Below are 23,472 nucleotides of genomic sequence, written 5' to 3' on the forward strand. Positions count from 1 at the left end.
AAGTACCTGGCCTCCCCTGTAGGGGTGGAGCCGAACCCGAATTCGTATTTATTTCCGTATTCGGAAAGGCACAAATAACGTGTTTTTTACAAATACTTATTTCGAACAAATACTTTAAAAAATATTTGTATTCGGGAACAAGAAAAACATCATATCAAAAAGCTACGTTTCCTCATGAGACCGCAGTACATGCCCGGATGAGTGAGTGAGTGACGTTCAGGAGTCAGGGGGTCGAAACACCGCTGTTCCGACCCCCCCGCCCCCGCAGCCGTCCATGGTGCTGCTGAACCAGGTGACGTTGTTTACACTCTGCGTTGTGGCTTGTCTGAAACGCGCGCTGCTCAGGGACTGGGCAGATCTGTCCCACTTGCTTTGTCCCTCACTCCGTTGGGAGATCTTCCACAGAGAAAAAGAAATACACATTGTTTCTCTCCCCCGCTCCGCTCGAGCGTGGCTGAACGCGGCTTGAGCCCACTTCACGGGCGCGAGGCTGCTGCAGCCGGCGACCCTGCTGACAGCAGACCGGGGGAGAAAAAAAAAGCTTTGGTTGGGTTTTAGGCAATGAAGAAAGGAGTTGGTTAAGTTTAGTAAAAAGACCAGGTAGAGGCCAGAAGCATCATGACCGTTAGCTATAGGCTACTATGTCATATTATTTACAGATCAAGTTTAGTTCTTGGAATTCTGTGCATTAGAAAGAACAGTTCTTTTAAGTATTATTTGTCTTCATTCTGTCTGTTCAACGTCCTCCAACAAGGACGGGTGGTGGTGGGGTTCATAATGTTCACAATGATATTTTATTAGTTGTTGGTTTAACCATGGATGAGGTAATGGCTGTTATGTTATTTTCTTTTCAATGACATTCCTTGTTCATTGCTGGATTTATGGAAAAACATCAACCAATATTGCATTCCATAATTATTATAATGGATAATTAAAGAATACTTACACACGAAAATTAGAAGTGTAACTCAAAAAAAAATTATTTTTACGCCTATTTTGAATTTTACTCGAATACAAATACAAATACAAATACTTTTCCTCCCTCAACAAATACAAATACAAATACAAATATCGGCTGCTCTGCACACCCCTACTCCCTGGCAACCTCCGTACCTTGTGAGAGACCGTTTAGCCTCGCAGGCCACATAGTGCAAAAGAAAAGGGCAGCCTTGCTCCCAGAAAATGTGACCAAGCTGGTCTGTCTCAGCGACTGGCTGAAGAAGAAGAAATAAGAAGCATGTGGTCAGCATAGCTGCTATGTCATCTGTAGCCTACTAGAAGTGATTGCTTGATGTTATTTCAGCACTTTATTTTGTGATGATGAACAATGTTATTTTTGATGTGCTAACTTACAGCACTGTGATTGATGGGTCTGTTTTATTTATTTTATATTATCTGAAGCAGAGGAAAAGCAACAAGTTCAGTGTTCAATACTTGTATTGCTCAGAAAAGTGTTCTTACTGTTTTTTGATGTGTTAACTTACAGCACTTTATCGACCTGATGTTTTATTTTATTTTTATTTTCTAATTACTTGGAGATTGACAAAAGGTCGAAACTAAAGGTTGCAGGCAGCACCTGGCACTAGTCTCAAATACAGCGGAATGTAAATGGCTAGGACTGCATCTGTTAAAAACAATAAATGACTTTATAAAGCCACTTTTTTTGTTATTTATCAATCTTTTGATCTGCCACAAAAATGTAATGAATTTAAATGAAAATACCTCAAGTTGAGGGCTTTTCTCAGCAATTTTTAGTAGAGATTAATAAAGAGATTAATTAGATGAATTAATTACAGATCATAATTAATTAATCTCTCAATTTTTCCAATCTCTTGACAGCACTAGTCAAAAGTACCAAAACCTGGTTCAATGACCATGGGATCACTGCGCTTCATTGGCCAGCAAACCTGCCTGACCTGAACCCCATAGAGAAGCTATGGGGCATTGCCAAGAGAAAGATGAGAGACATGAGACCGAACAATGCAGTAGAGCTGAAGGCTGCTATTGAAGCATCCTGGCCTTCCATAACACCTCAGCAGTGCCGCAGGCTGATAGCATCCATGCCACGCTGCTTTGAGGCAGTAATTCATGCAAAAGGGGGCCAAACCAAGTACTGAGTACATATGCATAATTATACTTTTCAGAGGGCCGACATTTTTGAGATTTTGAATTTGGGGTTTTCATAAGCTATAAACCATAATCATCAAAATTATAACAAACAAAGGCTTGAAATATCTCACTTTACATGTAATGAGTCTATATAATATATTAGTTTCACCTTTTAAGTTGAATTACTGAAATAAAAGAACTTTTGCACGATATTCTAATTTTTCTTGTTTCACTTGTGTGTTGACTGATTGACGTTGTACAGCAGTCAAACTAGCTGTTTTCCCATCACTTGGTGGCCACCTGATGATGACCAGTGATGTAACCAACTTAAAGTCAACTGCAAATGAATATTTTAGTTTTGTTAGTTAATGCATTTAGAAAGTTAAAAACCAGTCTGAATTTTACACAGACATTAATATTGAAAGGACAGCTACAGTCAGCTAGCACCTTCCTTCATAACTTTGTGAAATTTGAACGAATTTGAGCATATATGTTTATCTTTGATGTTAATCTTTCACACTTCTCCCCCTCAAATGAATGTTTGTATCAGTTTGCAGAAAAAATAGTTTTGAATAATAACAGCTCACATTTCTATAATAATCCAGTTTACACAGACTTGCAAATTAATCTATTGCTTTCCTGCGTATGCTGAGAAAAGCATCTTGCTCCACAACTGAGTTTAGTATTTTCTAAGGACACTTAGGTGTCACTTAATTCTAGAAATAGAACCAGTCGCAATGTCTATTTACAATAACTTCCAGGTAGCGATAGGTCTTTTTTTCATGATGTTATTTCAAAGTGTATGAGTGTCAATCATATAAAATGCACATTTAGTGCTTTTATATCTCAATAATAACAACACTTTTACTAGTGTTAGATTGGGGATCTAATCTACATATTGCGCTGCAGGCTAAGGAATATGACAGCTTGAGTTTAACCAAAACTAGCAGTTAGTCTGAGATGTTGCTGTTGGGTGGATATTAAAGACACTAGCAAAGCAACACAGTACATAAAATTAGCACAGCAGAAACATCAGATAGGTTGGACCAACATGTTTAACTATACATCTCTATCACAAGTTACAGTTACAGCTGGAATTTACAAGAGGAAAAGTTTGCCAGTTTCACATATCTCAGCAATGCAAATTAACTACCAGCTGTCTATTCAGAGGTTACTGTTGTTGTAAGTACGACGACATGATGATTCGGTCAGTAGGGACACCTATGGAACTACTCAAGTAGTTCCAGTCAAACTCTGTTACTGTTAAATTAATGCGCTATAACCTGTATCTAAAAGGAGTGGCATTGGCATCAGCTGACTGCAATCCTTGACCTTACAAATAAATTTAAAAGATCTGAAGTGTAGTCCTTCAGTGCATTATCCTCCCGACATCACACGATGACACTGTTACTCACAAGCTGCAGGAAGTAGCCTCCACTGTCCCTCTGAGCACAAGTGATTAACTCAAATCCCATCCACAACAAGCTATTGTTTGTTGGTGAACATCGTGGCATCATGGCTGGTTAGCTAGCTAGACTTTCTGTGAAATTATATTCACTGTTTATTTTGTATACCGTATATTTACTGTACTGTATTTACTGCCAACTGTACATAATGTTATTGACTTTGAATCTTGCTAACATAAAGCTAGCTTTTAGGCTAATAGCTGAGCCGAAGGGTTCAATAAGCTGAGCTGACTAGTTTATCTCCTGTTGCTAAGTCGTATCTGTAGGAGATACACTAGTAATAATTGTAATGTATTAATCACTGGCGATTAATAAAACACTCACCACCTCCGATGTTTTGTCTATTTGAATAATCCGGAGGTAATTAATCAAATCCGACTAAACAAGGTTAACTTGTATCAATTCTAATCAATTTTAAATCAATTTATTCAATCTCATAAATGAAGTAGTGAATTCTACACAGTTTCCATCGGTTCTCCACATTAAAACAAACCTGCACAGACAACGACATACGGTTAAATAGGTTTATTGACTAAATAATTCAGATTAAATAAATGAAATGGCAATTTAATGAATAACAACAGATAACAGGAAATGTGGAATAACTAAGTAATGGGTTATTAGTGGAATATGGGCTGATGGTGAGATCACGAGTTAGGTTGGAGCATTTAAATATTACGAGAGTAATTTTAATACTAACAAATCCTAATTGAATTTCTCTTAAACTAAAAGATCAGAACCTTAAGAAACCACTCATTTATCATGTGTGAATCCAGCTGTTATGGGTGATGGAGAGCCTACTTTCTTAGCAGAGTCAGCGGCAGAGGGTTTCTCTCCGGTGGTTTGCGACTCTAGCCGGAAGTCCCGGTCCAATGGCCGAGTGTCAGCTCGTCCGGTATCAGCTGTTTGGGGACCACGGTCCGATGTCTTAGGAAGAGTGTGGCTGGTCCAGTACCGAGCCGGTGACGATCCTGGTTCAATGCCCAGCGGGGAGTTACTGCTTGAGAGCGTGGTGGGTCAGAGCCGTTCTGGCTTGTCAAAGTCTGTCTTTCGTTGGAAACCACTTGCACGGTTTCGGACACAGCAAGTTGCTGTAGTGTCGTGATGATGATTTTAATAAAGGTGTTCTTCTTCGTTGCTTTGAGTGGTGGCTCTCAGGCTCTGACTTTGTAAACTAAATTAAACTTCTTGGATAAAATAACGGAGGATGATACGTTGATCAGGCGGATCTTCCGTTGTTACTTAATACAAGATACTTAACTGTATAATAAAATTAAAACAGAACTTCGTTCTGGTACAAACTTAATAAAAAGAAGCTAATCAATACTGCGAAAAATATAAAAATGAGAAAAATCAACGCGTGAGCACTTCTGCTGATACTGTTGTCTTGAAGCGTGTTTCAAAATAAAAGAAAGAAAAAAAAGAAAGAAAATTAAAGACAAGAGTTTCAAAAATAAGAGTGAGACTAAGAATAACTAACACAAAACAAAACTTAACTGAAACTTAAAGACTGAACTTAAAAACTGAGAAACAACTTGAAACTGAGGAGAGAAGTGATGTCTGTTTTGTTGTCTCCAAAAGGCGGGCGGGCCTGGGGGCAGGACTGCCAGCTTTTTGTCTCCAAGTAGATAGTGGAAAGTGTGAAGATTCACAGGAACTAACTAAAACTATAGTTTTAAACGTTTCAAAACCGTGCTTCACCTTCACAATCTCACCATGGCTCAATAGATGGACTTTGTCTATCATGAAAAAGGATTATGTCATGATTAAAAATCACTGAACAATTAAAGGAAATTAAAACTGGATCAAAATAAAAACACATTTGAATATACCGTAGAACTAGTAGAATTGATCACTTATACTTATTCCTCCTAGTTCTAGCTTAATACTTGTTAAAACAAAACATATCAGAAACATTTACTGGTAATCAAGGAACTTATTAAACAAAAGATCTCCTGAAGGTCTGTCCCAATCGTACCAGGGCTTATCATCAGGAGCTGCTGTGGTTTCACCGAACACAGGACACATTAAACATTAAAACTTGATTTCAGTCAAATTTCATCACAGAGAAACGGGGAAAAGTTCAGTGTTATCAACTTCTTTTGCTGTTTCTTAATCTGTTAAAATTAAGAGCATAAATTCCTGGTTTATTGATAATTTAGAACTTGCTTAAAATCTGGATGAGTGCAGAAACCATTATAAGTTGGAATGTGTGATAATAGAGGCATAGTCGTAAACCATTTGGGCAGGAGGGCTAGGAAAACAGAGAAGAGGCCCAGAGTGCTTTTACCCTGGAGAGTGTATTTGATCATTCTTGTCACAAGAAGACAAGAAGACACAGAACATCAGAGTCGTTACCTAATTTGCAATTGCAAAGACATAAGTTATAACACATGATTATGACAGTTCTTCTGTTCCTCTTGATCTCTGAAAGGAGATTCATTTGATGATGAACTCGACCGACCTGAGAGAAAGGAGTGTTCATCTTGAGTGGGGGAAGAGGGCAAAAAGGGTTATTCAAGCTGTAAATAAAGAAGAGGGGTTTTTCCTGTGATGCGTCAATCTGACGGTTTCATTGGAAGCAAAACAAGTCAGGTGAAGAGGTGAGAGACTTCATGGCGTCTCTTTCCTGAAAACAGTCAGCTTGCAGATGAGAGGAGTAATTAATGCAAGAGCAGAACCTCAATGGAATGTAGAGGCGATGGACATGTGTTCCTACATATCTAAGGTCCGTTCCATTTACTGGTGTAGTGAACAATGGTTCCATTACATGAGAACCTGATGGGAGTGTAATGATTGGGTCAGCTATTAGTCAAGTGAGTTATGACTTGTGAAAACTTCAAGTTTCGATTGCAATATGAAAATATAAATTCCTGTTCAATTCGTGTATCATTCGTTCATTCGTTTTTCAAAATAAAACCAAAAATAAAAAAACGAAAAATGACTATTCTCAGTATTTGTTTCCAAAACCAAAATGAAAAAAATGGATAACGACTCGTTTTTTCGATTTCTGATTTTGTGCTCACATGAAAAATGGAAAAAGTGGATAATGGTCATTATCCGTTTTTGACCAGACCGTTGCTATCAGGTTGTCATGGACTCCTCTCCGCCCAGAGACTGGCACTGCGCTGCCCCTGATTGGCTAGTACCTGCTGTCGGTCATGGGTTTGATTGGTTAGCATGACTGTCAGGATTGGAGCCAATCAGAGGCTGGGGAAGACACAGAGCAGACAGCAAAATAAACCATTGTAGCTAGTATCATGGCCAGACTGGAGGATCATTGTGACATTATCGGACAGCTTTTTGAGGATGGCAAAACGCATGCCGAGGTTTCCACCGCGCTGCAGCAGTTAGGTGTTCAGAGATGCTCGGAAATGTCAGTGAGAAGATTCTGTGCTCAACACCAACTCAGGCGAAAAAGACTTGTGTCAGATGCAGAACTGGAAACGACAATCCTATCATCAATAGATGAGGTAAGTGTTCACATTTTTAACAGTGACAAACATATGATTTTCATATTCATTATTTTATGGAAATAGTTTTATTTTGTTAACACTTGAAGTGCGAAGAAACATGATCGCCAAAAGATTAGACAAGCGCAGTTTAATGCTGCATTCATGTGGTGTCGGAAGATCTGATTTCCCAAGTTGGCAAGTCGTGTTCATTGTGTTCATGTGTCTAGAAAGTCGTAATGTGGGAAAAACATGGATGATACAAAAGAAGATGAGTTATTTTTTAATGCTCAGACGTATAAACAACAGGTTGACGATTGTTTCCGGTTCATATTAGTTTTTCATTTTTTTAAGTTCCAAACCCAATCCTGTATAACACCTTCCAACTCTGAGAAAATCATGTTACTGGCACATTTACGACATTGGACAAAAGTGTCCAACGTGTTTGATGCCATAAAAAAGGCATATTTGAGATTTTTTTTTTTTCAGTTTTTTTTGCATGCATCCTCTAATCCACTTCTCTATTGATCCAAACCATTGATTTAATTAATTTCCGACTTTTAACCCCTTCAATGCCAGAAAATAGAGTCCCTGGTAAAAAAAATGGTGAAAAAAGCACATGAAAAGGAGGTTATTTCCAATATACTAAATGCAAATTGAATGTGGTGGGGGGGATTATGTGAGTCTTGGATATGTCATTGATGAGTAACAAGATTGATTTCCAGGGGTTTTTAGGTTTCATAGACTTCCATTATAAAAAAAATTAATTGAAATCTATGGGGCAATGGAATAAAATGGCAATGCGCGCATATGACACAGACAAGCACACACACACACACACACACTCACACACACCTGTGCCTTTGAAGTAAGGCCTTGTTTACATAGAGGTCCAGCTAATAAATACACGTCAGGTAAAGCAATATTCTAGTGGTTATAGGGAATGTACAGGTGCAACAACTGACAAAATTGTCTGTTTATACCTCTGAGCATTAAAATATAACTCATCTTCTATTGTAACATCCATGTTTTCCCACATTACGACTTTATAGACACATAAACACAACGAACACAACGACTTGCCAACTTGGGAACTCAGATCTTCCGACACCACATGAATGCAGCATTAAACTGCGCTTGTCTAACCTTTTGGCGATCATGTTTCTTCGCACTTCAAGTGTTAACAAAATAAAACTATTTCCATAAAATAATGAATATGAAAATCATATATGTTTGTCACTGTTAAAAATGTGAACACTTACCTCATCTATTGATGATAGGATTGCCGTTTCCAGTTCTGCATCTGACGTCTTTTTCGCCTGAGTTGGTGTTGAGCACAGAATCTTCTCACTGACATTTCCGAGCATCTCTGAACACCTAACTGCTGCAGCGCGGTGGAAATCTCGGCATGCATTTTGCCATCCTCTGTGTCTTTGCTCTGTGTCTTCCCCAGCCTCTGATTGACTCCAATCCTGACAGTCATGCTAACCAATCACACCCACGACCTACAGCAGGTATTAGCCAATCAGGGGCAGAGTAGTGCCGGTCTCTGGGCGGAGAGGAGTCCATAGCAACCTGATAGCAACGGTCTGGTCAAAAACGGATAACGACCATTATCCAATTTTTCCATTTTTCATGTGAGCACAAAATCAGAAATCGAAAAAACGAGTCGTTATCTGTTTTTTCATTTTGGTTTTGGAAACAAATACTGAGAATAGGAGTCGTTTTTTTCGTTTTTTTATATTTGGTTTTATTTCGAAAAACGAATGAACGAATGATACACGGATTGTCTTCCCCTGCGCATCGGACAGTTCTTGCCTCCATGTAGTACAATCATTCCTGATTATGGACACCTTGTAGGGAATAATTCCTTACCCGGAACATAACCTATCGATCATGAAAAGGATAAGGCCCCCTGAGGTGTCCAGTATCAGGAATGAATTGAACCGTGTGATGCATTGTGGAGGAAGGTTACTTCTGCGAGTTTCCTTTCCAAGAGCACTGTTGGAGGGAGCCTCAAATGACACTGACACAGGGTTCCAATTTCTGCCCATTATATCTTTATATAATAATTGTGTTGAGTAATATTTAGCTCTGCCTTTATCAATTTTACCTCCATCCTTCTATAAATACGAGGATTAATCATCTCAGCAAAGCCATCATTTGTTATCTTTGGATAATAAGATAATTACAATGATTATGTACATCACTGGGTTTGAAATTGAATAACCCTGGCAGCTCTCCCTGCATTCAATCACTGATGTGGTCACTCAAAAGTCAGAAAATCAAAGTCATTTATGTTTCCCAACAAGTGGAAAGCCTGAACATAAAGTAACTGGTCATTTTTACTCCAAGTTAGATAATTGGATCAGACATTTAAATGAGTAATCTAGTTTGAGCTCTGTTGTAATCAGGTTAATCAGGTCAAGTTCTCGCAAATGTTTGCTGGTGGATATGTGTAAACTAGGGGTGGAGCCGAACCCGAATACGGTATTCGGAAAGGCACAAATAACGTGTTTTTTACAAATACTTATTTCGAACAAATACTTTAAAAAATATTTGTATTCGGGAACAAGAAAAACATCACATCAAAAAGCTACGTTTCCTCATGAGACCCAGTACATGCCCGGATGAGTGAGTGAGTGACGTTCAGGAGTCGGGGGTGGGGGGGTCAAAACACCTCTGTTCCGACCCCCCCGCCCCCGCAGCTGTCCATGGTGCTGCTGAACCAGGTGATGTTGTTTACACTCTGCGTTGTGGCTTGTCTGTGAAACGCGCGCTGCTCAGGGACTGGGCAGATCTGTCCCACTTGCTTTGTCCCTCACTCCGTTGGGAGATCTTCCACAGAGTAAAAGAAATACACATTGTTTCTCTCCCCCGCTCCGCTCGAGTGCGGCTGAACGCGGCTTGAGCCCACTTCACGGGCGCGAGGCTGCTGCAGCCGGCGACCCTGCTGACAGCAGACCGGGGGAGAAAAAAAAAGCTTTGGTTGGGTTTTAGGCAATGAAGAAAGGAGTTGGTTAAGTTTAGTAAAAAGACCAGGTAGAGGCCAGAAGCATCATGACCGTTAGCTATAGGCTACTATGTCATATTATTTACAGATCAAGTTTAGTTCTTGGAGCTCTGTGCATTAGAAAGAACAGTTCTTTTAAGTATTATTTGTTTTTATTCTGTCTGTTCAACGTCCTCCAACAAGGACGGGTGGTGGTGGGGTTCATAATGTTCACAATGATATTTTATTAGTTGTTGGTTTAACCATGGATGAGGTAATGGCTGTTATGTTATTTTCTTTTCAATGACATTCCTTGTTACATGTTCATTGCTGGATTTATGGAAAAACATCAACCAATATTGCATATCCAGAATTATTATAATGGATAATTAAAGAATACTTACACTATAACGAAAATTAGAAGTGTAACTCAAAAAAAAAAAAAATGTTACGCCTATTTTGAATTTTGCTCGAATACAAATACAAATACAAATACTTTTCTCCCCTCAACAAATACAAATACAAATACAAATATCGGCTGCTCTGCACACCCCTAGTGTAAACCCACAACCCAACAGTAGGAGTTACCTTCCTACAGGGTTTCTTGCTTTTCCATCTCACCAAATGTACAGATTGATCAGCATAGTGTTGACTTTCTCTTCCTCTCTGTCTCTCTTGCCTCTTTCCTTCAGTTTGGTCGTACAGAAGTGATCGATAACACGTTGAACCCCGACTTTGTGAGGAAGTTTGTCCTGGATTTCTTCTTTGAAGAGAAGCAGAACCTCCGCTTTGATGTGTAAGTGGGAACATCTCAGCTTTTTTCCCTCTACAGCACCGCTGTCTCTTTCCTTTGTTAGACCGGGGAATGACTTCAGTCAAGCCTGCTGACTCATACTTACTAGGTGTAGAAGCCCCAGTTAAAGATTGTTACCATAAAATCATTTTGAATAGATGAAATAAAAATTGAAAAAATCAAATTGTTGGAAATCAGCAGTATCAACCTGTATGTTAAACATTTCTGCAGATTATTGGGTTGCTATGGGAAAAAATGGGATTTCAATTGTACCCTTCTAGTTGTAAAATCACTCAATTCTATTTTTCACATTGTTAGTGTAAGATGACTATTTTGCAGACTTTCTAGCATGGGCATTTGTAACATATAGAATTCCCATACAGTTGGTCTCTGTCTTTAATGCTATGTGTGCAGTAAATGTAGAGACAATATTGAATTGTGAAATGGCTTGGAGGCAGAAGTACATGTGAAAAACTGGCGGTGGTTTTATTAACAAAGATCAATAAAAGAGATAAAAACACAAAAGTCCCGGAAAATTTTAAAAAAGGCTAATGAGCCAAAAAACAAACAAATACTGAAATACCACAGCCTTACAACAAGCTGCCACTGACAACAACTCTCCCACAATCTATGCATATGATTTTATGCCCCTCCTGATCCCACCCACTGCATGGGTGTGAGTTAAACCAGAGAGGGAAATTCTCACTAAACCTGATACCAAAATAAAAAACATAGCTAACATTTGGAATACAGGAAACATTTACTGTAAATATGTCAAGGCGTGCAACATAAGCTCTTTAATAACTATTCCCCCAGGATGGATTTATGTTCCCCTGTCCTGAACTAGCCAACAGTGTCTGGTCACACAGAGCGAGGAGGAGACTACTGGGCAGCCCCTTCTACTTCAGTCCAGACTGCCAGTGAGCACAAACACACTTGTAAAAAAGGGGAAAATGACAGTTATGGCACAGTCACACGTGAAATAAACAGTGGGAAATATTTGCCTCCTGTTCACTTCCATTCTGTACAAGCAAAGGGGCAAATATAACTTTTGCATACGATGACAAATCAAATGTACAAAATGGCACTAGTGAACTGTGACGGGCGAAGTCGCAGCAATAACCAATAGCAGGGGCGCATGTGTGCCTCACATCCTGCTCTCACACATTCAGCACAGGCAGGGGATGGTCACTTTCCTGCGTTATATGTGTGATCGTGCCTGTACCATAAGGTTAATACACAATACACAATCAAGCACATAAACCTGGTTAAGAAATTCTGTTTCATTTCACAAATGATTGATTACATTAGAAATATAGCCATTAATTGATGGTTCCATATTGTATCTAAGTAGGTAAGGTGGTCTGACTAAGCCTCATGACATTTATTGCAGTAGGAAATGTAGAGAACCTTGACATGTGAAAAGGTATCGAGGGAACCTTTTCACAAGCATGTACCACAATACCAGGCTTATGTGACTGGACTGTGTGTGATAGTGTACCTAACCAAAAGAGTCTCCACTGTGACTCTGTGTTTTGAATGAAGAAATATTGTACAAACACACAATCTGAACGGTCACAATTTGACAACTTCTGTGTAATGTCATACTGTTATACACACATACTAAAAGTACCAACACATTCTGACTTGTCACCATGACATTTTAATTTATAACAATAACATGACCAGCTGATCCAGAGCTGAGACCAGGGAACTGATGTGTAATTAGTGTAAGTGTAATTAGCAGTGTAAAAGCAGTCTCTCATTGTCCTTCAGCTCTGTCAGCTCGTTATGCTGTATGCAATAGGTGATAAACTGGTCAGATATTTTCTAAAATGCTTGTACAAGGTGATCACAAGTGGCAGATGATGATGTCAACTCATGTTTTGAGTAACATGTAGGAAAAAGTTCCATCTTCGAAGATTCTGGCAGTCTTTGTGAATTATTTTTCCCTCCAATTTGTAGCTAGGTGATGTTAAGTAGTACACTGAAAACATCCTTTCACTTTTGGAACAGCAAAACTCCTTGCACATAGCGCGTCTGTATGTTTGCAGCAATGAATATGCAACATGGGGTGTATACACACAATTGTGCGTGTTGTGGGTGGGGAAAATGTAAATATATTAATTTAGCACAGGCAAAGTGATTTATCAAACTTGAAAGCAATTTTGCCAATAGACACTGCGTCTATATTTAACACGTCTCAAAGGGAGGTGCAAACGGTTTGTATGCGTAATTGCGCACACATGGCTGCGGTTATTGTTGCAAGAAGGAGACGCCGAAACAATGGAAGGAGACGCCGAGACGTTTTTGGGATGAATGAGGAAACTATCATTAGAACATATTGCCCATCCAGCCTTGCCATTTTGGAGCTGTTGGAGGAACTCAGAGCGGATTTGGAGCCAGCTACGAGAAGGAGTCACGCAATACCTGCAATAACAAAACTCCTTGCAACACGTTTGCACCTGTTGTCATTAACGCAATCACTCTTAGTAAATCGCCCGCAAACCGCGGTTCAACCCCACACGCAAATTTCTGGATTGCGCACACAGATTAGTACAAGCAATTTGGGATCTTAGTAGATCCGGCCCTATATGTTTAAGTAGAAGTACGAATACCAGATTGTAAAAACTCTGCTACAAGTAAAAGTCCTGCATTGAAAATATTACTTCCTAAGTAAAAGTACTGTAGGAAAGTATAATCAAGAAAATATACTTAAAAGTAAACAAACTCAATAGAATAGGAAAGGATTGCAATGTGATTTATTATGGATCAATCTGCTGATTATTTTCTCCATTAATCCATTGATTGGTTTGTAAAAAGTCTAAAAATAGTGGGAAACGTCATCACAATCATCCCAAAATGATGCCTTCACAATGCCTGTTTCTGTCCAACATAGTCTCAGTACAAAATACAAAATTATTACAAATAAATTAAAATAATTGCCATTATTAAAAGAACAAGAAGCAGATGCTCATGTTTGTGATATTGGGGTGAAACAAAACACATGCGACATAAGAAGGCAGGCAGGTGAACGAACAAAAGGCAAGCTTTATTAAATGAAGCTGAAAACCAGTCCATAAAATACAAAATACAAAGTCTAAGCACAAAAGCTGACAACAAAAGGCAACAAAACAAAAGAAGCAAGTAGGGCAAAACCAAGAACAAAGAACCATAAAGCTGATGAAGGTTTTTAATTCTAAGTGCTGTATCGTAGGCAACTGGACTTGTTTCAGTTTCTTGAAGACATTTCACCTCTCATCAAAGAGGCTTCTTCAGTTCTGTAGGGGAGTTTGCAGGCTTTTAAACTCTGGATGGGTGTGTCCTTACAGAGTCGTTAAGGACATGTGTGAGCTCTAGGTTCCAGAATCGTTTGGGCCACTCGTGGGTTGTTGACCCAACCGTCCTTCATGTGGGTTGCTAGGGCTAGGTGAGCCCAGGTGTGAATGGTTGTTAAGCTGTCTGGGGAGGAAACTCAGTACTGCATTGTAGATGGATGATAAGTAATGTCTTAGGCCACCTCCTCTGTTCAAAGACGGTCATTCCAGTTTGACAATAATGGATTATTTTACTCTTCTTTCAAACCATCTGTCTTCTATGACCAAGATGTTTACATTGTTGTCCTCAAAGGAATGATTTTTCTGGTGTGGACAGCAGAGTCTTGACCTGAGGAGTTGGCCCTCCTGTGTTGTGCCATTCGTTTATGGAGAGGTTGTTTTGTCTCCCCAATGTACAAATCTGGCTGCATTGAACAGCATAAACTACATTACTCTGCTTATGCCTGGGTGTTTTGTCCTCAGGATGGATGTGGAAGTTTTCAAGAAACTGAAACAAGTCCAGTTGCCTATGATACAGCACTTAGAATTACCATGACCTGGATGCCTGAGAACCTTCATCAACATGTTGCTTACCATTTTGGGAGGAATGCCCTTCAACTGGTATGGGAGTATGAAAGAACACATCCTGACATACAAGGAAAGTGGATGAAAAATGTGTCCAACAGAGAGCTCATCCAACAAGAGAACAATGCAGACTTCTCCCACCAAACACCCCACAGCCATCTACAAACCCTGCACACAGGTGAACATCCCAGGAACGGACATTGAGATGGTGACATCTTACAAGTACCTGGGAGTTCACCTGAACAATAAACTGGACTGGACTCTGTGGTGGCATCAGCCATTTTCTATGGAGTAGTCTGATGGAGCAGCAGCATCTCGGCAGCAGGCAGAAAGAGACTAGATAAACTTATCAAGAAGGCCAGCTTCATCATGGGATGCCCTCTCGACCCAGTGCAGGTGGTGGGAGAGAGCAGGATGATGGACAAGCTGTCATCGCTGCTGGTGAAGGAGTCCCACCCGCTGCAGGTCACTTTCACAGCACTGGTCAGCTCCTTCAGCAACAGACTGATACACCCCAAGTGTGTGAAGGAGAGGTATCGCAGATCCTTCCTTCCTGCTGCTGTCAGACTCTACAATCAGCACTGCTCCCAATAGAACTCACTCTGCACTGTCAATTTTCTTAATACCCATATTTATTATCTATATTGTAAATAAAAATTCACTGCTGTTAATTTTGTACAATATCATGTTTATATGTATATAGAAGTCTACTCTATTTCTTACCTTTTTAATTTCTATTGATAATTTTTGGCTATTGTTATTGTTTTTGTAAATATTCTTTCCTTTGGCTGCTGTGGCAAACAAATTTCCCCGTTGTGGGCAATAAAGGAATACTGACTGTTTAGAAACACCAAGTTGGCAGACACAGAGGCAGAACAGCTATGGTTGAAGGTATCAGCCGCTCTTGCTAATGCAAAAGCACCCCCCTCCAACCTCACTACTGAGGAAAGGAAGGCCCTGGCATCACTCAAAAGAGACTGAAACATCACCATCTTGCCAGCAGACAAAGGGTGATGCACTGTAGTGCTATACACAGCGGACTGCCACAACAAAGTCACTGATCTGCTTAGTGATACTAACAGCTATGAGACCCTGAGGCAAGATCCTACCAGTAGCTGCAAAAAGAAGGTTACAGAATATCTGCAAAAACTAGAAAAGGACAAAGCCATTGGCAGGCCATTATATTACAGACTGTAGCCCAGGGAAGCCATCCCATGTATCTATTGACTCCCTAAGATACACAAGGAAGGAGCGACACTCAGACCCATCATCAGCAGCATTAATTCAGTATCCTAGCTCTTTTGGTTGGTAACACTCAACACCACATCAAACACTCACAGGATTTGGCCAACAAGGTGAGAGAAATAACACTGGATACAGATGAAACAATGGTTTCTCATGATGTCACATCACTTTTTACATGTATTCCCACTCAAGAAGGTGAAGAAATGGCTGCTACAGGACAGCACTCTGTCCAGCAGAACCAACTTCGTCCCAGACCACATTTGTGCCTTACTTGACCTCCGTCTGACAACCCCCTACTTCCAGTACAGTGAAGGTTTCTACAGAAAGGCTGTGCCATGGGCTCAACGGCGTCCCCAATAGTGGCCGACCTCTACATGGAAGAAGTTGAGAGCAGAGCCTCAATTACCTTCACAGGAACTGCTCTTGGCCACTGGTTTAGGTATGTGGACGACACCTGGGTCAAAATCAGAGCAAGGGAAGTGGAAGCCTTCACAGAATATATGAATGCTGTGGACAATGACATCAAATTCACACAGGAAGATGTCAGAGGAGACAGTCTGCCCTTCTTGGACTGTGCAGCACTCATTGAAGAAGACGGAAGCCTCAACATTGAGGTGTACAAAAAACCTATACAGATCAATACTTGCTGTTCAACTCTAATCACCCACTGGAGCACAAGCTGGGGGTCATCAGAACCCTAAACCATCGAGCTGAGACCGTGCCCGCAAAAGAAAGAGGGGAACGAGAAGGAACAGAAGCACATCAGGGGAGCACTTAAAACCTGTGGTTACCCAAACTAGACCTTTGTGAAAACCACAAAAAGATCCAGAGCAGACAAAGAGAAGGAGACGAGAAAACGTAACAACAATGGCGGCGTTTCCCAGATTCGATCGTTCTTAAAGGGGACATATTATGCAAAACTGACTTTTTCCTTGCTTTAGTATGTATATTTGCGTATCCGGAGTGCCTCCCCACCCCCTAAGCATGAGTTTTGACAACTAAGTCAATATTTTGTACCTGGCAGAGTCAGGAATTGAGTCTCTAAACGAGCCGTTTGGATTTCACCCGGATTGCTACGTAACAGTCCGGGTGATTTGCATACTCTTTGCGTATCTCCTCCCACATTACGCCAGCTACCTGAACGAGGATCCGCCATTTTTTTCCCTTGCTAACTTGTACGTGACAGCCTGACCGCTACCATGTACAACCCGAAAGCCAAGCACTGCTGCTCTGTCGTCGGATGCACGGATCCTCATGTTTCGCTACATCCCCTCCCTACCAAAGAGGATATCAGAGCGAAGAGGCTACTTTTTATTTATCAGGGTCCCAGCTTCAGTGAGCAGAAGCGTTATGGTCTGTGCCAGTCACTTCACGCCGGACTGTTTCAACAACCAGGGTTAGTATAACGCTGGACTGGCAACGAGATTGTCCCTTAAAAGATGGATCCATACCCACTGTCAATGATGGAACTGTAAGTATTTAAAAAACAGTATAGTTTGTGTTACTTTGGCCGTTTAGCACATGAGCTAACGCTAACCGTGGGTGTAAATATGAGGCTGAACCAACATTACATGTGAAGTTATCAACGTTGGGCTTACTGGCCGTAGGAGTCACGATAATGTTAATGATACGAAACGTTAATGTGTCATATCAGCACTCTTTTAAAACATGACGGTGAATTGAGAAAATGAATTAGGATATTGAGATTTTATCGCTTCTAACCGGCCGGTGAACCACTGCTCGGCTGTGAACATGGGGAGGAGATGGGGTGAAATGTCTCAGTTGTTCACGGACAGTGAGCTGCTGCTCGGCGGTGAACAAACAGAGGAGACGGTGTGACATCGTCTCAGTTGTGTGTGTCAGTTGTTCGCGGACGTTTAGCTGCTGTTCCGCGGTGAACACGCAGAGGAAACGGTATGAACTGGTCTCTGTTATTCACGGCCAGTGAGCTACGTTAATTCATTAGCATGTTGTGCTAAAGGACAGTGTGTAAGCAAACTCCTAGAAGCGTGTCTTGTCTGAATGCACTGCTGACTGTGTGACAGCCCGAGGAGCTGCTGTAGTTTGGCAGATGTCATGGCTCTGGGAGACTGTCCTCTGACCGTTTTTCTGTGTGTTGGTATACATGTAATACGTGTGTAGCGTTAGCCGTAGCGTTAGCTGTAGGCTACAGCTAACGGTACAGCTAATGCTACAGCCTGTAGCGTTAGCTGCTGGCATGAGACCTGAGAGTATCAAAACGTTATCTGCAGTAAAGCAATCACTACTTTGTATGGAGCCGGAGACAGGGGCTACCTGCTACATGTCTGCTGTGCTACTATCAGTTATATGCAGGCACGGACACAGAAAAGCTGCGCCGCGCTGTGTATTGCTCGTTGTTGTTGTTGTTTTTTTCTTCTTTCTTTTTCTCAACTTTATTGAAAGTTGCTGTGTGTCGCTCGTTGCCATGGTCCCGCGTTGCCGTCCTCACGTCTTCCGGTCGGCAGGAAGAAGTGGGCGGCGCACGCAGTAGCTCATTAGCATAATGAAAAACAGTCACTGAATCCGGCTGCTTAGAGCAGGGCTGGGAAACTGGTGTGTAAACAACCCTGCTGTGCTCAATCCTTCGGGTTTTTTGACCAAAGCATGTTACTATCATTCCATTTAGACATCAAGGACCCATGTCAACAAGCAGAAATGAGCATAATATGTCCCCTTTAAGGACTTTAGGAAGGCTCTTAAGAAGGGTTCGGCTAAGAAGGAGCGCTAAGATACGGGTGTTTCCCAGACGCGTTCTTAACTGCCTTCTTAGGAGAACCTTAAGATCAAGCCAAAGAAGCTTCTTAAGAAGCTCTTAGTGGGAGCTGTCCACCGTGGTGCTGCTGAAACTGAATCAATCGATGCCAGGCAAATCGATCACCCACCTCTTTATCAGCGCATAAGTCACACACAGCACCCCGTGGACCCCCCCCCCACACACACACACACAGGTGCAATTAGGCTACGCATGTATCGTGTGTGTGTGTGTGGGCGCGGGTGTGTGTGTGGGTGTGTTGACGGCCGCGTAGTGCTTTCTACCGATCCAGCACGGATCCACTGCAGCGCAGCCAGGAGCTGAACCTCCAGGCTGAGGCCAAAATTGCAGCAGGTTGCTCTCTGGATGTGTGGAGACACCGAGTGATCAGCCGTTGGATCTCCGCACGGGGCAGCCGGTACTTTGCCTGGACAGCCCGGTCTGACAGCACGTCCAGTGGGGAGAAGTGCTGACGCACGTATGCATTTCAACATTGAGCATTGTTTTATTATTTCGAAAAGTGGAGGATGTAAATTTCCCTGACGCGCTTGATCACTGAGCATTTGGTCGCTAAGAAGGCTGTTAAGAGTGGGTCAGCTCGATCTTACATTTCCTTCTTAGTGAAAGATCTTCTTAAGCTAAGAGCGACTCTGGGAAACACATCCTTCTTTCACAGCGTTCTTAAGAGCGCTCCTAAGAAGATCTTAGCACTTAAGAGCTTCTTAACGAATCTGGGAAACGCGGCCATTGTCATTCCCTATGTCACGGGAACATCTGAGAAACTCAGGAGGATCTTCAATAAACATCATATCCCAGGTTCACTTTAAACCTACCAACACGCTGAGGCAGAAACTTGTCCATCCTAAGGACAAAACACCCAGGCATAAACAGAGTAATCTTGTTTGCTGCTGTTCAATGCAGCCACGACTGCACATATTTGTACATTGAGGAGACAAAACAACCTCTCCATAAACGAATGGCACAAGACAGGATGGCCAACTCCTCAGGTCAAGACATCTGAAGGAGAAAAATCATTCCTTTTAGGACAACAATGTAAACATCTTGGCCAGAGAAGACAGATGGTTTGAAAGAAGAGTAAAATAATACGAAATAATAACATGACATCCGGATAATTTTCAAAATAAAACACTCTGTGTTGATACAAGCACAAAAACCTCAAATAAGAGACAAATACAAGCTCTTCTTCTAATCCTTCAGTCGGGAACACTTCGTGTCGTTGTGTTTATAACACATATATATAACTGCGGTCATGTGCGATTATGTAATCATCGCGGGAATTCCTCGGTTTCGTAACTCCAGCTGATCGGCGGAGCTGTGCTGTGGCGGACTCAAGACACAGCTGGTGGGGGTTGCCGGACGAGGACGACGGAGCCAAACCGTACCGGAGCCGTAATGCAGCGGACGCGTATCCGGTAGAATCTTGGAGCTAATGGAGCTAGGCTAATAAATTACGTGGTATCGGATCGGTGCCTGGACTCCAGTACTCGCCGATACCGATGCTGGCATTTTCGGCAGTATCGGAGGCATTTCCGATACTGGCATCGGAATCGGAACAACTCTAGTTAGAACTGAAGAAGAATCTTGAATGAGAGGTGAAACATCTTCAAGAAACTGAAACAAATCCAGCTGCCTATAATACAGCACTGAGAAAAAGAACCATAAAAATACAAAATTACAAATAACTTTGATTGGAATAACAAGCAGGAACGCGAAGGACACAGAAGACACAAGACCAAATAGGACAGACATATGAGGAGTCAGAACAGCTGAACTGACAAAGAGGCGGGTGAGGACAAGGACTTAAATACACAGGGTGATTAACTGTTGGGACACAGGTGAACACAGATATGTCTTTTCTAACTAACCGTGTACAGTCTGTTAGAGGTAATAATGTTCTTTCTGAGTCCAGACGCCCCAGCACTGGTGCCCCCCAGGGATGTGTGAGCTCCCCTGTGCTCTTTACACTATACACCAACGATTGTATAAAAGTCCATCCTGATAATTACAGTAGGTACTACTTCGTTGTGGCCGAGTTCACGCGGATCAATTGTGTTTTCATGAGAAGCGGCAATGTGCCCAAACAACCACCAGGTGGCATCTGTGAGCAGGAGGACGACAACATGCAGCAGCAGGGAGCAGTGACCATGAACGGGAATGGACAGAGTTGCCTGATTTATGTTTCTGTTCGTTGTTGCTTAAATACAAGAATGTAGCTAATAATACCTCACCCACTCCACACCTCATTCCAACTCCTTCCTTCAGCCTGTCGCTACAGGGTCCCTCTAGCAAGGACAAACTTAGTGAGTTGTTGATGATGTTGATGGCGGATGAGATGAATGATTTTTTTCACTATGAAGCCTTTAAATTACGCACAGCCTACAGAAGTTTCAACGTCCATACAAGCATTTAAGAAATGATTCTTATCAGTTCCATAATTCAGCGAGGATTCTTACTCAACGAAAAAATGTATAAAGATCAGTTTTTAGGTTGAAGACACGACAGCAGCACGTATGTCCCGACGCTGGTGTGTCAGCTGGGGCAGCGGGTCGGTGATAACTAAGATACATGAAAACATTGTGACTGGTGTATAGCTCCCCTGGTAGAGCAGCTCCCTCAGTAAGCAGAATCACCCGCTGATACGAGTTCGTATCTCAGTTTAGGCTGTAACTTAAGTTAATGTGTTTTCTTTTCTCATCATCATTATGATCACATATGGCTCCAAGTTTGCGCAAATAAATGAGCAAATGAGCATTAATTCTCCGCCGGCCGCGGCACCAGCTTTCCTGCTTGTGTACATAAAATACATTAAATTCTGACACCACAACTGTAGCGTACCGAATATGAATAGATGATAACCAGAAAAAAAACGTTCTATTGATCTGATTCACCGGCTTCATGGACGTCGGAACTATTTTCTGAGGGGGGGAAGCACGCACTTTTATCAATGATTAAGGATTTGATTTGAAGTTATTTTATAATGGCGTGCAGTTATAGCAGAACTAGAATGGATGAACACGGCATCTTTATTGTTAAGAAAATGAAACTTTGATCACTAAATCAAGCCATTTAAGGAACATAACGGCATTATTTGTACCCTTGAATGAAAAAAAGAAAAGTCTGCGCTCCTGACTCAGGGCTTTTCATGCATAAGGTCACTGTGAACGTTCATAACGGTCAAATGTGTTAGTCTCTCCTGCGTCATGGTGCGCAGCAGGTTTTCAGCCTGCGCAAGGCTGAGAAAGAGCGCTCGGATGCCGCGACAGATATTGGCAGGGCCAGGCACAGCTTAATGAGCTTCTCCACCTCTCTCGTGGAAAGGGGGTCAGTTCCGAGGAACCCACATCCACTCGTTTCCCCTGAGCCGCCTCAAGAACTGCCTGCTCCCGCCCTGCAGCTATGCGGAGTCCTTCCTGATCAAAACGCCGCTCCGCCTCGGAGCGCACCAGGTCCATATGCACATCCTGGATGGTGCTTACTTCTCGTATCTTCCCGTGGGTAGGGAGGCTGATGGGGTGCGTGAGTTCCGACGTCTATGACCGGCTTTCTTTCTTTCAGTTGTGGTGTCAGAATTTAACACAAATATTTGTGCTTTCTATTCCTTATATTTTCTACAACAGGCTTATAGAAAGAAGAACGACGCCACGTCATGTCAGACAGTTTTCTCTAGCTTTATTAAAATACATAATCAGCAGCTTCACAGTAGTCGGATATACAGAAGGTTATTTAAAGCGGACTGAGTCCCTGAAGCAGTCTCCCTGCAGGAGGAGATCCCTTGGCCAAGTGATCAATGTATTTGTTGCAGACCTCTTTGCTGTCCTCAGCGCGCGGGGGTGGGGGCGGGGGCGCTGGCGTAGCAAGCTTTTCAAAAGTGTGGGGGATGGATGTGGTCTTTCCAGTTAAGCGAACTTGTTCCAGATGCCTTAACATTTGCATTCCCCCATACTGAGGAATGTGCGTAGGGGACGAGAAGTAAGCACCATCCAGGATGTGTCCATCCTGCATTCGGAGGTGGAGAAGCTCATTAAGCTGTGTCTGGCCCTGCCAATGGCCGTGTTTCCCAGATTCGTTAAGAAGCTCTTAAGTGCTAAGATCTTCTTAGGAGCGCTCTTAAGAACGCTGTGAAAGAAGGATGTGTTTCCCAGAGTCGCTCTTAGCTTAAGAAGATCTTTCACTAAGAAGGAAATGTAAGATCGAGCTGACCCACTCTTAACAGCCTTCTTAGCGACCAAATGCTCAGTGATCAAGCCGCGTCAGGGAAATTTACATCCTCCACTTTTCGAAATAATAAAACAATGCTCAATGTTGAAATGCGCTCATAGCTGCGGGCCACTGGCGCAAGAAACATAGGTTAATAGAAGAAGAAGAAAAAACCTTGTTATTGAATTACACGTTTAAGTTTTCCACACACATCTGCATATGAGTTTATAGTAGGCTACTACACATAAAAATACAACAACCCTGTGGCATTTCACAGATATCAAGGAAACAGATGTAATTAAACTCAGCTGAACCTCATCCAGAGAGGCTACACCTGCTACTCTATATAAATGCGTTGCCAAAGTCCGCGCGTGTGAGAAACGATGGCTACAATACAGCACTTTCTCGCTGCGAACCAACAGCGTCGCCGTGCGCGAAGCCAGACGGTTTACATAAATGCATACGCGCGTCAGCACTTCTCCCCACTGGACGCGCTGTCAGACCGGGCTGTCCAGGCAAAGT

At 41.9% G+C, this 23,472-nt stretch overlaps 1 protein-coding gene across 2 annotated transcripts in view; it reads left to right on the forward strand.

Moving 5' to 3' along the window:
• The window catches only part of LOC311255056 (copine-9-like), a 345,151-nt gene that overhangs the window by 108,886 nt on the left and 212,793 nt on the right, over positions 1 to 23,472 (forward strand). For both annotated transcript variants that reach the window (XM_084349210.1, XM_084349211.1), the window contains exon 4: positions 10,712 to 10,815. In XM_084349210.1, coding sequence (XP_084205336.1) covers positions 10,712 to 10,815 — 104 coding nt within the window. The remainder of the gene's footprint in view (positions 1 to 10,711; positions 10,816 to 23,472) is intronic.

The sequence above is a fragment of the Pagrus pagrus genome (assembly GCF_965226575.1).
Source record: "Pagrus pagrus genome assembly, chromosome: 3".
Lineage (NCBI taxonomy): Eukaryota > Metazoa > Chordata > Actinopteri > Spariformes > Sparidae > Pagrus > Pagrus pagrus.